Source organism: Triturus cristatus, chromosome 5_2, assembly GCF_964204655.1.
Source record: "Triturus cristatus chromosome 5_2, aTriCri1.1, whole genome shotgun sequence".
Taxonomy (NCBI): Eukaryota; Metazoa; Chordata; class Amphibia; order Caudata; family Salamandridae; genus Triturus; species Triturus cristatus.
The window spans coordinates 887,586,924-887,603,653 of NC_140588.1; the positions used below are offsets into that span (position 1 = coordinate 887,586,924).

Sequence of the window (16,730 nt, forward strand, 5' to 3'; positions counted from 1 at the left end):
GATTAACTAGTTCAGGAATTAGCAAAACCTTTCTTGGTTGAACCGAGTAACCAGTGCCAGTCATAGCTTTACAAACCTGGGTATGTTTTGTGATTTTTTTTTATATACACTTACATTCTCAAATCTGAAACACAACAAGCGTAAATGCACCTGGCAATTTTTTCTCAATTCGAGAATATTTTACCCCTTAGAACAACCCTTTCATTTTCATTTCACACTCTCCATAAAGATTGTCTATTGCCCTTCACAGGAGTAAATCTCCAACCATTTCCTGTACAAGCAGGTTTCTGAATATTACTGATAAAGTCCCATAAATGTAGGGTTGTAGTTCTGCACACTTTCAGGGCATGTAGCCCACTCCACATCCACTGGAATAGATGGAATCACGCAGAAACGCCTGTGAGTAGGTTCATTAACGTGTGAAGTCGAATATTTCAGAGTTTAAAAAGTGTTTTTGCACTGCTAATGAAACATATATGCATGAAAGCTCGACTTACGCGCGCGAATAGCTTGAATGAAGTCCAAAATACGATGTTTTTCAACCACAGAAACTATTATTGGAGAATCCCTCAAATCATTGGGTAACTAAACACACTCTTTGCTTCAGAAACATGTTTCTGACGCCCAGGCTGCATTGTGAGTTAATGAATGTCAGATGTCTTATGCTAATAAAACCACAAGTGTATCATAAAGTCCTCAACTCAGCAATGTTATCAAGGTCTCTGAAAGATCTGTGGGGCGCCTTAAGTTATTGTTATGAATGTCTTCTGAAAGGGCATAAAGGAGACATTTCTGTGTGAAATCTACTTGTCTTGGTGCATCTCCAACTGTGTGAAGGGTGCAACCTCCCCTCTCATGGAAGTCTCATGTAGTACAGGCCCAGCAATGGAAATATCAATATTGTAATACCAGGCAATGCTTAGAGTAAAACTACAATCGTTTTAGAGAGTTGTCTGCAGGATCCTCAAACCCTTTAGAAAATTCTAAAACGCTTTCAAAGCAAGTTCTGCATCTAGCCCAACTACAGGCAGAGATATTCAATTTAAACCCGTTGGTTTGAAGGTAATCCTTATTCACAATGTGTTTATTTATAATTAAATAGGCCTCAATTGGAACCATGTTGTGTTCAATTACTTACACTACAGAAGGGAGGAAACCCGGCGCACAGAGGGATTCCAAAAAGCAATCTCTTATTGACCAGCAGGTGGGAAAACAAGCTGAGCTCCCTATCCCCCCACCTAGTAGGCAATTCCCACCCAGCATTTGTTAACTCTGTCTGACAGATCAACCAGCCAATCAATAAATTCAATGTGTGCAGTGCACAGCTGCCTTAAGAGAACCATCCCAGGGCATAAAGATAGGTCGGCGTGATTTTCTCCTCCCCAAGGGTAGCCGGGCTCTATGGTCTCCCTCCTCAGAGTCAAAAGAGCTTCCGCAGGATGCCCCACATCCTGTCCAGACTTGGAAGAGACCTGAAGTGTCTTCTACATACACCACCCAAATGTAGATAAATGGAAGTATATTTTTAGGTGATAAGAGCCCATCTACTGCAGACCTTATAATAAAATGTTGGTTCTAAAAGTTGGAGGTGGACTGGGCTGGCTTTGTATGGATGGGTCACGCAATTGCGTGCCATCCACTTACCAGCGCATCAGGGGTGATGGATAAAGTGTCAGCAGATCACCATCTTCCAAAGCTAGATGTTACACAGAGGGCATTGAATCCTACGTGAAGGGAAATATGCTACCAAAGAGTGGTATAAACGGACTACATTGCTACCCCACTACAGGGTTCGATCGAAAGAGGCTTATTTCAGTAGTGTGTGCAATCACCTTATTTCTATAGGTACTTTGATGTTCTTGAACATGCTAACTCCACCCCAGCACAGTGGGTTCGCACACTCTTTTTAAGCTTTCTACACTACTGAACACCACCTTATTGCATTATAAGAGCTTGCCGAATATAGTCACCATCTGCACCATTTGTGTAGTGCTTTAGTGCAATTCTGAACATGTCATTAGGTGTCTTGTGTTTTGACTTTGCTAATTACTGCAACCCCTTGCATCCCTCTTATGGCCTACCATGGGCAAGTATTATGAAGTTGTCATGTTTACCTGTGGGGTTATTTCATGGTATTACTGCTCAGTGCCAAGTGCCAAAAATAGTATTTTCCTTCAAAACAAGTCCATGTGAATGTTCCTGCAAGGTGTTTATAGGGATGGGTCAGCTGAGAGGGAGGAGCATGTCAACATGCAGACTTGGTATTTGCTTAACTAAGACCTTGAACAGTGGCTGCTGTGCCTTTAGGCCCTGTGCTCAGACTCATTGCCTGAAACTCTCTAACATGAACCTATCATAATTCAACAGGGCTCTTGAGGTCAGTCCTGCTTTACACATACCCACCCTTTTTAATACCCACCCTGTACATGCAGGTGATACTAGGGCAGTCTGATCTAAGATCACAATTACCTCCAATCACTTGTGAGTAATAATTAAGCACCACACAACTCCTCAATTTACCACCTTTCACCATCTATTGTCTCAGGCTGGCACCACAGTTTAGAGGGAACTTACATTTTGGGGAATTGACAAGGTGTTCCAGGAGAACTACTGGGAGCTGCGCCAGTGGCTAGTCAGGAGTACTCCTGAAATCCTTTAGAGATTTCTATTTCTCAAGAACAAATACACACATGTGGAACTCTAGGAACAAATACACTTGTTAGCCATTGTTCATGTTTGCGTAAAGATTATATTTTTCCAAGTGGACATACCACTTCCACTACACTTTACTTTTTTTAGTGTTCTTTCCACCCCATTTCCATCCCTGAAAAGGATTTACTCCTGCCCCTAACAGTACTGAATTTCTGGTCATTCTTATTTAGGGAAAATAAAAAAAAGTGCTTGGGAAAATCTACAAACAAGCATAGGTGTTGGTCTGCACAAACTTTCAGGGTATTCCCAACCTGGAATGGCCACGCCTTGGCCCTAGAGGCACTGTGAATACCAAAAGAGGTTTGCTTAAAAAATGGCATTTGTTGAACCTGCCCCTTGGAATTCTGCTTAATGTCTTTAAAGCGATGTATGCAGAAGTCTGTTTGGCAATAGGAAAAACATATTTTATCGATGCACCCTTTATTTAAAAGAATGGTTTGGCATTGTGAACTGCTATAAATCAAAGGAGGCTTTCTTTTGTTTCTTTTGTTTATCCAGCATCTATATACCTTGGTAATTATATAAGTGCCATTTATTACCTCTTTTTGGATGCTGAAAGAGGGGAGTCCTTGGTGAAGGCTGAACACGGTGTTCCATAATGTCATAACAATTAGCAGCGTCCTTCCTGTTTACTAACCCTCTTTTGTTCTGTGCCAGGGCCCCGCCCATCATCGGCTACCTGCCCTTTGAGGTTCTGGGGACATCGGGGTACGATTATTATCACGCCGAAGACCTGGAACTGCTCGCCAGGTGCCATGAACACTGTAAGTGTCTTTATGTCACTCAAACAAAATACAATATTTCAATACCTATCTGTTCGGTTGCTCCAGCAAGTAAAGTTTTGAAAATATACCTACGTAACAATAAAGTACATATTTGAAACTGTGTCTAGATGCACAAATGAGCCTGGCTCGATGCACGTCAGTGAGTTAGGGGGAACGCTGGGGTCAACAGTGACACCCACGAAGTCATCAAAACTAGAAAATGATAAGAAAATAAAACTGAGGTGAAACAACGGTCAGGCACTTGAGCGATCCATAGAAAAAGAATGAGAACAGTGATATTTGCAGCTACACTGAGAAAAACAATAAAAAAGTAGTGCTAAATTGTTGAGTGGTTAGGTGAACTTGAAAACCAGGAAAGCGCCAAGTGGTGGCGTGAATAGGTGACATCAGGCAGTGGGCGGGGCAGAGAGTGGAGCTAGCTTTGGCTTTGTGGTTGGCATATCATGTCCGGCATGAGGACGAATCCGGATTGTGTTGGGCTTCGTGCTTATACCCAGGGCCACTGGAATTATGCACCAGGATAGGACCAAATTATGCGGCAAGAAAAGGCTGATTATGCAGCATAATGTGCCACATTTTGTAAAGTATTACTTTATTATTTTGACATTTTTAAACTTGGTAACATGCCTGGGCATTGGTTGCACCACATCAGTACCATTTTAATACCGAATATAGCAATAAACAACAAAAAGGTGACCAGTGCAGCTTTCCATTAGCCTTTCAGTGCAAGGCAACACGTTTTTTTGCATTTTTTGTAACTTTTGAATCATTTGAGCCAGAAACAATCTTTTTTTGTTAAAATCAGCAGATTATGTGTCAGAGGATGAATTGTGTGGCAAATGCGGTAAATCTATAATTATGTGAAAAGCGTTACGGCCGCGCAATCGCATTGTTCCAGTGGCCCTCCTTATACACCATTTCAAGTAGCAAGGAGTTAGCAGTTAGTACTTCCAGCGGCGCTTTTACTACGAGGCTGGATGATCAAGAACATCTGAATTTATTTATGTGTCTCCATAGATATTGCATTGTGACTGAACATTTACTACCTTGATAAGGTTAACGTGTCCATTCTACTTTAAGTCTTCTGTTTAATTGATGTGCTTTAATCCTTTTGGATCGACATGTCGAAGGTCACTTTGTTATTTTTTAGGGTTTTGAAAAATGTGTTTCTTATTCCTTATTTATTGATTTACAAAATTATTGGTAGAGCGCAGACCTAACTATGAACTAAACAGCAATCATAAACAAATCAGCCAAAGGGGAGTGATGATGCTAAGATGTGCTTTAAAGAGGCGGGCTTCAGTTCTTAAACAATAGACGTTAGCCATGAGCAAGACTTAGGGGTTTATTTACAAGCCCCTTGGGCCGCCAGTGCGTCACTTTTAATATGGGAAAAAGTAACGTACTGGCGGAGCAAGGGGCTTTTAAATAAGCCCCTCGGTTCTTCTGATTGGCTGTTCCACAGTTTTGGGTCACGGCTGGAGAAGATTTACTTTGCAGTTTTTGCGTGGCTGTATCTTGGTATTCTCAGGATTATTTCTATCACAGGAAAGGACTGCTCACAGTTAACACACACAATCTCACAAATCTACATCAGGATCCACTGTCGGTACTTGGCTGGAATAGCTTAAGCTGAGGGAGACACAAGCTTTTGAATCACATTTTCTTTCTATTTTCTACATCCAAGAAAATCACTTGAGCCACAAAGAGGCAAAATTAAACCTAATTTTAACAGTTGACTACATGGGCACTCATTCAGTGGTGGCTCCTTCACAATGGCGGAGGAGTGTCTCCCCACTGGCTCAGAGACAGCAGCTAAAGATTAAAATTACATTTTACTACTCCTTTAGTTTTCAGATGCTGGCTCTGAGCCAACGCACGCAGGGAGGGGCCGGGCCGGGCCATGGGAGGGGATAGAGGAATATTGTACCCTTCTAAGTGCGCATGTCTGTTTGGCTGGTCATCCTAGACCGGCAAAACAGACATGCACACTTAGGTTTCTCTAACCCGGCTGTAATCTACACCTGGGTTAGAGAAAGGCAGAGACACCATATGCTTGAGCGGAGCGTAAAACCAGCCCGCTCAGTCCAATCTCCAAGCTGGTCTCATAGTATGAGAGCAGCATCTGGATTAGATGGGGAGTCTGTTATCCCAGGGACTGTAGGGAGCTGCAGAACGGTGGAGCATCGAAGACCGAGGTGGCTGAAGAAACAGGTACGTTACTTTTTTTGATTAATTCAACCACCCACAGCTCCACTCGCTACCCATCCAACACTCTTGCTGCCCTGTTGCCCCGCCACTCCACAGTGGCAGTAGCCGAAACTGTACTTATTTCATCCATTTTTTCAAGCTCATAGCAAACTCATACCAGATTTCTGTGAACCTATTCAACCCAGACTGACAGATATTGATGGAGACACTAATTACTACCACTGAAATAAGGATAACTGCTCATACTGTGGGAAACAGTGTCCTGTTTCAAAGAGTAGCTGCCTACACTTCCAGGTTGATTGGATAGACACATGTGAATGAATTTCTTGTTTCAAATATGACAAATGTATATGCTACTAGGAGTCATCAACTCCCCTCTCTACGTACATTTCTTGGAAAAAAACAGCTTCTCACTAACTTTGCAAAACATGTTTATAGGCAGTTTAGTACAGGAATACACTACTCATAATTGAAGGGTAGATTGGTAGATTGACTGGTATTTGCAGCTGTTCTACAAATTACAGCTAATTGGAACAATGCTAATGATTTATCCTATAGATGCATGATTGAATTTTACTAAACATCGTATTTGTCAAAGCAGCTGGCCCCTCCCTCCTCTTAGCCTACCTTGATACCTCTTTTGCAACAAATTTTAATATACTAAGCACTTTGTTTACATTTTTATAGTTTAGTAAAGCTTCCAAACACAAATCAATAAAACCTCAAACTGTTTAGCTTCTCATGTTAATACACGTCTCCTAATATATTAGTTTTTATTAGTTTGATATCATGCCAATTAGGCCATACAAACCACCCATCTCATAATAAATACACAATAAAAATTATTGAACAAGTCGTTATTAAATCCATAAAACAAATAGTAATCCATAAGCATCCACCCCATCAGTTAAAAGAACATCCAAAAAAAAATGGCACATGTAGACCTCACAATCACTACTGTGCCCACTCAATTTCCGGTAAAAATCCCATAGCAGTGAGGCAGCCCTCCCACATCCCAGAAGAAAAGTTATTTGCCAAAGCCGCCACTTTGATTATTATACCAGTAAGCTTAAAAGCAAACTGTGCAAAAAGAAGCCAATGTGCAAATCCGCGTAAAATGTTTCCATGCATACCCTTTAAAAAAAAAAAAAAGTCGGGTAAAGTGCAAACGTGACCCCATTTAGCAGCATTGTGCAAAAAGCAGATAACATTACTTTATGAACTGAGTCATAACTGCTCAATTTTCAGATGCAATAGACACGAATTTGACAGCACCCAACACACCGTCACATTATTACACTGTAGAATCCTCCTCACAAGATGTCTAATGAGTCGTACCCGCAGCTTTCTAAAAACTGGTATCAGTAGACTTTGTCTAATAGCGTCAAAGAGAACGCGCAAAAACAATAATATGTGAAAGTGACAATGCATCCCTCTTACGGAAAGGGTAGAGATCCCTCTCTGACCCCTGCTAACTGACTCCCTCCACCTAATACATTAACTCATTTGATGATCCCTCTTTTCCCCAGGCGACTGCTGCATGTGGGCATGCACACCAGCTATCATGGGACGATTTTTGTCAAGGATTAGAAAACAAGGTGGCCATTGAGTTTGTGCACATGTGCATGGTGGACATTTTGAAATAATTTTCCTTCTGCTTAAAGAAAAATCTTTGAAAGATGCCTGCTGAACATCCATCTTGAAATGTATTTTCTTACAGTTAAAGAAAAACCATTCCAAGATGGCCTTCATGCATGTTGGACATCTTGGATTTGTTTAAAAACCATTTAAAAATGTCTACCTCTGACACAGATCCGAGCAGTGGTCAGAGCATCGGGTTTGAGCGCAAGCAGAAGTTGGGTGCTAAGTTTTTTTAATAGAGAGAGCATATGAGAGAAATGAGAAGGAACCATTAAAAGACAGCACTGCAGGGTCTCCTGATGGCAGTACAGAGATGCAAGTCAATCAGGCAAAACACAGCGAGACTGAAATGCTCCTTGGGTGACAAGGAAAGAGCAAGGAACCGAGATAGACAAGAATGCCATGAAAACATGAGCAAGGGCAGGCACAAAGCTGTCATTCTTGAATCCATTAGATCTGCTTGCCAACAGACAGTAAAGCTGTCTGTACGCGACACCCAGGATACTTAATTGTCCACGGTATCATAAACCGACACATCATAGACATTTTCCTATCTGTGATTTGATAAGATATAATCCTTTTTGGGATTCACAGAACCAAAAAGTACATATTCAAATCTATAAAAATCATGTATTTAGGTGGGTACATAGTTCCCTTATTTGCGCTCTTATGTCTGCTCGCATAACACAAATATTAGAGGTGAAGCTTATGGTGCAATGCACATTTACGCCCTTTTTTCCCCCATGTACAAAAACACCATGTTGAGAAAGCCTTCCACACTCTACTTAAAACATGGGGGCATTTGTGACACTTTCCCGCCTTATTTGCATACTTACTCCAACTTTCTTTGAGAATTAAAGTTAGGGCTTAAAGGAATAAGCCACCGTTGTAAACTGAAGAATTCTTGAACCTTAGCACATTGAAACAACGAATTGCCTGTAGTGGGTTTCATGGCTGAGGATCATCTGGATAGAAGGTGTCAGCGAACATCACTTAACGCAATAGAAAAAGATCCAGGTGGGAAAACTTACCCCACAGGCCAAAGTAGAAGACGCAGCTCCCTGACTCATGTGTTAGCTTCTCCCAGGAAGGTTTCAGCTGAAAAATACACCCCAGCTGGGGCCAGCCTCATACAGCCTCCGAAGCGGGTTCATCAACCTCGAATCGGTTGTGCGGGAGCTTGAATACCAGGGTGTCGAAGGTGAGAGAGATGCTCAAATCAGTTGCAAATTCGTGTGGCGAATGAAGCGGGATGCACGGTCCGCAGACCAACTGGGCAGTGGCTCTTTGCTATTTCCCATTGATGTAAACTTTTCAGGCAGCGCCTGGTACAAGGAAGGTTGAGGCTGGCTTGAAGGTGAGACCGTAGCTTAATAAAGTGTATGGTATAGAACAGGGTTCTGTAAAGTCGGTCCAGATTTTTAGCATAACCCTATTTAGATAAATGTATTTAGCTTAAAAATCTGGCATGGATCCGGCCCTCCAGGACCGACTTTGGAGAACCGTGGTCTAGAACTTTGAATAGGGTGAATGCCTTTGAAATTCGGTTAGAAATGTGTCGAAATGCGACAGATTTAAAAGAAATGCAAAAATGTTTATTTAGCTCGATGGCACATTATTTTGTCTCATACTCTGCGTAAGCCATGTGGCAATCACAGCAATGGCAAAAAAGTCAAAGATTTCATTAGCTCTTCAAATATTGAGGTCATAGTTCAGTACACGGGATTTATGTTTTCATGCTTATAGTATGTCTTCTTGTCTTGCTTTCCTTTAAAGGGTGACAAATATTGTTACTCAAAACAAATGTTTCTCAATTTATCGACATCGGGAGGTTGAAGGGCTGAGTAGGCACGGACAGGCATCGATGTGGTGTGGTATTATAAACACAATGGTCATAGGTTTGTACCTCTGACAACTAGGGCGTGTTCCAAAATTGAGGGAACAGATCTGGCATATACGCTATACTCACTCAAAATAACTCAAAATACAACATTTTGCAATAACCCTTATTGTGTCAGCTTTGCCTGCACTTTTTCTGCAAACGTTTGTAGCCTATCGGGTAAAAAGAGAGTGTGGCAGATTATTAGCAAATTAGCAACTGCTTTATTTCCCTGACGTAAGATTATGTGCGACCTACGGAGATCTCAAGGTGGCATTCTGACACGTCCTCGCGCCTCCACGGGGGGCGACCACTTCCTGTCTTTGCTCTCCTTCCGCCCTCCCACGTCCAGCATTAAGACGTGGTCACTCTATGCTCCCAGGTCTTTGCTGTACCTGTCAGCAGAATGTATGAACCTTAAGGGTGAGTGAACATGGATGGTAGTTCATAGACAAACTGCCAGGCCTGCACGCAGATGGAAAATGAGGTAACAAGCTGAAAAGAGGCTAAAATGGAACCGTGCGCTGCTCTGAAACACAGGGGGAAACTTAGAATGGAGTTTACACATCATATCTCAGACCAGATGTGTGAAAAACCTGTTTTCCAGTGCCGCTGTACTCTGAAAACACAAAAACATCCGTGGGCAAGGGGTCCTTGCCAAGTGGAAGCAGTCCAAGCGTTGGCAGAGAGGATTGGCACAGAGGTACTAATGAAGGGCGCCTCCTTGGCACAGATGTGCCCGCTCACCCATTGTTCGGTGAGTGCGTTCCAGGTCACTGAAAACCAGGAAGTGATGGAATTAGGAACAGTGTTGTGTTGATGCTGGGGCCCTTCATCAGCTGAAGGCCCAGCGCAACTCGGGGTGCAAAAGGGCTTGAGAGGCCCCTCTTGGTCTTCTTAGGTTGAGGGTCTATTTGATCCATTTGAACACTTTCATTCCTGGTTCAAAAGCGGATTAATGCACTGGCGTCAGACGTAAATCTGTTGCACCAAAAAAACATGGAAGAAACGTCTTCAACCACGTTTTGCTATCTTCATATGGAACGACCCCATCCCATTTGCCATATGTCTTCATGCGCCCTTTCCCAGTTAGTATACAAGTAATTCTGCATATGAGTAACTTTGAACACGAGTCACTTTGAAGTGCCCAGGGTTGAGTTGGCAAAGAAAACAGCCCAGAGCAACCAATTGAAAGCGGCCCTCATTAACGAATCAGATAGCTAATACAGTGGCCCACATGTGCAGATCAGGGCAGTTTTAAACTTGTAAAGACACGCTGTATAGGTGTTTTTCAAGGTATGGGAGAATGCATGCATTTGTGCTTGCTGCAGGTAATATTTGTGGTAATATCAGAGAAATCAACAGTAAAAAACGATCCACCTGGCAATAAAACAGGCTAAAAAAAAAGCAGCCCATACACTCAGCGGTCAGACTAGCCCCTCAGTCACTGCCAGATTGCCCTATGGGTCAGTTCGACCCTTGAAGTGCTTTTATTCTGCATATTGCACTCATATTTTGATGTGTGTTTAAAGCACCAAAAGAGTTGATTTGAGGGCGAGGGTTTTTGATTGAGTTATTTTTAATATGTCTTTCTGACTATTGTTTTGTGTTTTTTTTTTTATTAAGTCATTTTTACTATCGTCTTTCTGACTTAATCGCTTTGAGTTTGCCTTTTTGATTTAGTCGTTTTTAGGTTTGGCTTGAAAGCACAGCTGTCAGCACGACTTATTGTTACCAATTCTTTTAAATATACATATAGTGGGTTTGATTCTGCCCTACAGGATTATTACCCTCTTACCCAGGGCTTTAAGTGGACCGGGTCTTACCTGCGCTGAACACCAGCAGTTTATTATATGAGGCCTCGAAACGGGTCTCTATCAGGCTCTCTTTTGTGCCCTGGCAGTTTTTTTCCGGACAGAAGTGACAGCAGGCACATCGATGTGCACTGCTCACTTCTCACTAGTGGAGAAGTTATGCCAGGTGAGCGTTGTAGGGGAAGGGAAATCCTTTGTAGAGAGTCCTTTTCTCTCTGGATTTCCCTTCTCTTTTTGAAACTCAGGAGCAGCAACATTTTCTTGGTGTCACCAGGGCTTTAAGTCAAAGCTTTTTCAATAATGTATACGAGCCATAGTTGCTGCTTATTTATCTTATGCAACTAATAGTGCTAGAACTTTATTCGATATAGTGAATGGCTTCTCCAAACCAGAGTGCGTGAAAAATAAGATTATAGCCACGCAAGATCTGTGTGATGGCCTTGCAATGTGCTTTGAAGAGAAGATTAATAAAATCATTCATAGTCTTGAAACAAACAAGGTGACTACGATGGACTATGGAAATAGTTCATCTGAACTAATGACGATGGGGAACAGGAAGAGAGAGTAGACAAAGATAAACAGGCAACTCCGGATCATTTCCAGATCCCCACAGAAGAACATTTTAATAAACTAGCCTTGAGAGTTTCCTCTGGGTCGCCCATGGACCCTCTCCCACACAGGATGTGGAGAGAATGTAATCAAGAGCTCTTTCCCCAGCTCTGCCAAATTTGTTGTCAATCCTTAAGTAGTGAAACGATCCCAGATTGTTGGAAGCAGGCAATGGTGACACCCCTCCTGAAGAAAGCTACACTTGATCCCTTATGTCCGTCTAACTATAAGCCTATCTCCTTGTTGTCCTACCCGGTAAAACTTTTGGAGCGGTTAGTTAGTCAAACCCTTTCACAATATCTAGAAGACAATCACTTGCTAAATGAGGTTCAATTTGGATTTCGCCCTGCACATGGAACGGAAACAGCCTTAGTGACAGTCCTAGACGAACTCAGAATGCGAGCTGACACCAGGCAATCTGTAATACTGGTGTTACTGGATATGTCAGCCGCATTCGATACAGTCAATCATAATGTTCTGTTAACCTCTTCAGTGCCCATGACGAGATAGTCTCGTCATGGAGCACGGTTGCGCTGTGCCCATGACGAGACTATCTCGTCATGAACCCCACCCACTAGTGCAACGCCCGGCACAGGAGGGGGAAAGGGCGTGGCACTGAAGGGGTTAAAGAGACTTGTGGATGCTGAAATTAAGGGCACGGCACTGAACCGGTTTCAGTTGTATCTGTCGGGCAGACAGCAGACAGGGGCTATGTCACCCTTTGTATCTAAAAATAGTTCCATCCAGCACGGGGTCCCTCAGGGATCTGCAATAAGCCCGATTCTATTCAACATATACCTGCGCCCACTTATTCCCATTATTAAATTTTAATGGAATAGAATTAGTGAACTACGCATATGATATGCAACTTGTCTTCTCAATGGAAGGGAATCAAGCGGTATCATTGGACAGATTGCATGAGTGTACGCAGAGAACTGCTAATTGGCTTAGGGACAACTCCTTACAATTTAATGGAAGAAACCCAGAAATTGTGTATTGTACAGCGAACAAAATATCTCGCCCACTCCCAGTCGACATTTGGCCCACCCCTACAGAAAAAACACTAATTAGTGCGCAATCTGGGGGTGTTGGTTGATAATAGTCTACAGTTAGACTCCCAAGTAAATAAAACTGTTGGCACCTGTTTATCTCTGCTCAGAGACCTTCACAAAATACTTCAATTACTGCCGACTGCCACCAGGGCACAGGTGGTGAGGAGTGTTATTTTGAGCAGGTCAGACTACTGCAACGCTCTGCTACTTGGAGCACCAAACTCTCTGATAAAGAAACTTCAGAGAATTTAAACAATAGCTGCCAAGTTAGCTCTAAAAAGACAGTGGAAGTCCTCTGCGTCCTTATCGCGGAAGGATCACCATTGGTTACCGATTCTGCAGAGAATACTATTCAAGTCGCTCAGCATTGTCTTTAAGGCAGTACACGGAATGGGACCTAGACCACTGCAGAGCAAATTCACCTGGTATACTCCGTCTAGAAATCTCCGCTCAACAACAGCATAATTGGTGAGCGCTACCGGATTTAAAAAAACACAGGATTTGTGGCAGAGTATTCAGTTCTGGAACTTCTCAGCTATGGAATGAACTCCCGACTGATCTCAGACAGACTGAGAATCTGTTGCATTTGAGGAAAAAGTTGAAAACTCGGTTTTTCTCTAGGGAATAGTGTAACTCAGCTGCAGTTCAAACTACGGTCTTCTGGTACGGTTGGAGTTCCGAACAGAGGAATGCATGGTAATCTCAGCGTCAGGATACCCGTAGGGTGACAGTGTGCTTTATAAGTTCAGCTTACATTACATTACAACTATCAACCATTGGCAAAGCCAATAGTCCTGACTTCTTGTAGGTATGATGCTACTTGTTGTATCATATATCTGGATGCAATGACAGAAACAGCAAAATACAAGTTGGGCGGCACACTATATTTAATGGCAATTGAACTTTGATACAGAGTAAACAACACGTCTTGTGTTGGGCTGCAAATAATGACACTGGAGGGAGCCAGTAAGTGCATATTTTGTTACATTTGTCACCTCAAACCACCAACCTCCTTGATGCCTTTTAAAAACATAAATGTCACATACACAATGATTAGCATTCAGCACATCTTAAGTCAGCTACCTTTTAGGTTTGACTTGATGACACCTTCACCAATCATGGCAGATGTTTCCATATGATATGCACAAACAGACCAGGACACAAGTTTGTAGAATTGCTTGCATTTGTTTGAAAGAAAGAGATATGCAATTATGCCATCCAGATGTTAGATATGTCATCACAGACGAGCTTGAGGTAACAGAAAATGTTATTACAACAAACTTTCTCAACTAGGATGGCACTGAAGCCTTACTGGACAATCTATGCCACAATACATTACTGCTCTCTGCGAGTTGGTACCAACCAAAACAGGAAACACTTAATTTGGCATTAAATCCACTAAAAATGGTTCCATGTGGTGCCAGTGGAGCTGAAACAAACCAGTCTCAACCTGTAATGCAAGTTGCACAAGACTATTTTAACTGAAGATAGCCCCTCTCTAAAAGATACCTTTAAGGCCTCCATAGTGCCATAAGGAGAGCCAAAAAGTCTTAATTTACAAAATTCATCTAGCAGGTCTTTCAAGAACTGTCTAACCCAGATACCCAGAAGAACAACCCCTGCGCATCACAACAAAATTGTGACAAAACTCCTGGATTTCTTTTGTTCAAAATTAGCACCATCGGTGACTCCAACATTACTGCCCTGTACCATCTGCCTGACACTCTCTCTCCTTTCTTCACAGTTTTCATCCTTTCTCTGCCTCTGTATGTGCTATATTGTGCTATATTGCTATTACTTCACTGCCAGCTCTTAACCTTCCCTGTTAGCTCTGGCATGGCATTTTAATGGCATTTTATTTAGGAGCGTGGGCATAAACAATAGGAAGATGGGAGCCCATAAGGTAGCAATTATAGGTGTCCCCTTTCAGTGCATTAGTCATTTCAGCCAATTTATTCCAAAATTGTGCTTTAAGTGCACTTTTTGATTTAATTTTTGTCAAAACGTTCTCGAGCTGGGGGAACCTACTATTGAACCCTTACTTAAGAAAGGTACCATTGCTGAAAATTCAGATGCGGTATTACATCTGGCTTTCAGCAGTGGCAGTTGAGGATGTGGGTAGAGACAAGTGGATGGAGCCAGTGGAGGAAGTGGGTGGAGCCAGGGGAAGGGGTGTGGTCTCCTAAACAAATTTGAGCACCTGCACTTAATATTTTACAAATTAAGCACTGATTTTTCGTAACAATGACGCTTGAGTTGAGGCCCTACTGTCTGATCTCAAAGGCACGCAGTGCTGATGCTGAGAAACTACCTTTGACACGACTCCGGAACAACGAGTTCCAGAGTCACGCCAGCCGAACAGCGACTTGCCCGAACCACGACTCAGCCTTAACCACGCATGTGCGTGGTCAAGGCTGATTCGGTCTAGTTTTCGGCCAGGGTGGAGTTTGGAGGAGTGTCGCACAGGAACAGGTAAGAGGGGTTTATGATTCGTTTTTAGGGAGTGTGGGGTTAGTTTTCATGGGGTGGGGGTGTGGGGGTTAGTTTTAAGGGGTGGGAGGGGTTGGGGTTAGTTTTTAGGGGTACAGGGTTTGGAGTTAGTTTTAAGGGGGTAAGAGGGGTTTGAGGCTCGTTTTTAGGGGGTGGGGGTTTGGGGTCAGTATTCAGGGGTTGGGAGGTTTGGGGTTAGTTTTTAGGGGTTGGGGGTTCGAGGTTAGTATTTAGGTGGTATGGGTGATCGTGTTTATTTATTTTTAGGGTGGGGAATTAGTTTTTAGGGGTTTGGGTTAATTTTTAGGGGGTGGTGATTTGGAGTTAGTTTTTAGGGGGTATGGGTGATCATGTTTGTTTATAGGGTGTGGGGGTTAGTTTTGTATGGGGTTCAGTTTTTAGGGGGTGTGGGTGATCGTTTTTATTTTTACGGTGGGGGAATTAGTTTTTAAGGGGTGGGGGATTTGGGGGTGATCGGGGTAGTAGTTGGTAAGCCTTTTTTTAACATGCATTCCTTTAACATGAAAAATTGTGGTAAAGGAATGCGTGGTTAAATAAATTGTGGTTTAGACGAGGTCGTGGTAGCGCCCTCGTTGTTAGGGAAGTCGTTGTTGTGGAACTCGTTGATCCAACAAACAACCGCTGATGCTACGGTCGTCACTCAGCTCAAGGAGCTCTCGCGGTACCTGCCCGTGACCCAATGTTTTCAGCAGATGTTTATTGGACCACGAGGTGTCTGTGGGCTCCAGGGTTGTGCTTATTCAGCTACGCTGCTGCTTGTGGGACGTGGTCTTCAGCAGCAGTTGTTTTTATTTCAGCTACCGGCGAGGGCAAAGCTAATCAGATGAAACTAAAAGAAAAATGTATTTTCCATTGGTTTGCTTTGCATCATTTATGTTGAGCTCTTGTCCTCACTGACTGGGCTCTTTGCCGCCACCGGCTGTTCCCATGACCCCGGTGCGCAAGAGTAAAGAGAGCCTTGGGTCACGTTACTTGTCTGTAGCAGGTGCATTAACCCATAAAGCAACAACTAGCTATCTCCATGTGCAGTAACTGCTTTTATGTATGTAGGGGCTGGAGGACATTGGGAAAGAATAGCCCCCTTGGATGTTGGGGTGGGGCCCTTCACCCTAATTTTCCTGTGCCACCCGTCTAGCAATAATGGTGCATTTGCTACTTTTACAGGTAACATAGCATCTCCTCTTGGTGGACAGCCGGGGTATCTAACCAGTCGTCCCTTCCCTAAATACTGGGCAAGCTTTCTCCTCTGTCTCACATACCATCTTCTCTTTCTACACCTCTGCTCATCAACTCCTTCCTGTCATGTATTCTGCTTCCTCTTCTTAAAACACGTGATCCTCACTCCGTTCCCTTTCTTACCCCCCGCATCTCCTTTTCTGTACCACAAACATTCCTCTCTCGCACTCCTGCTTTCCCTTTCTCAGCTTCCTCTAGAGCATTATCATTCACAAACATGTCTCCTCTCTTCCTGTAATCTCACCATTCTCTCTCATACACTCCTTTATCTCGACTCACT

The 16,730-nt window shown here is 42.9% G+C and overlaps 1 protein-coding gene across 1 annotated transcript in view; it reads left to right on the forward strand.

The window, feature by feature from the left end:
• LOC146829363 (neuronal PAS domain-containing protein 2-like) overlaps positions 1 to 16,730 on the forward strand; it is a 498,088-nt gene that overhangs the window by 400,335 nt on the left and 81,023 nt on the right. Inside the window, exon 10 of the mRNA XM_085608028.1 lies at positions 3,370 to 3,476. Coding sequence (XP_085464154.1) covers positions 3,370 to 3,476 — 107 coding nt within the window. The remainder of the gene's footprint in view (positions 1 to 3,369; positions 3,477 to 16,730) is intronic.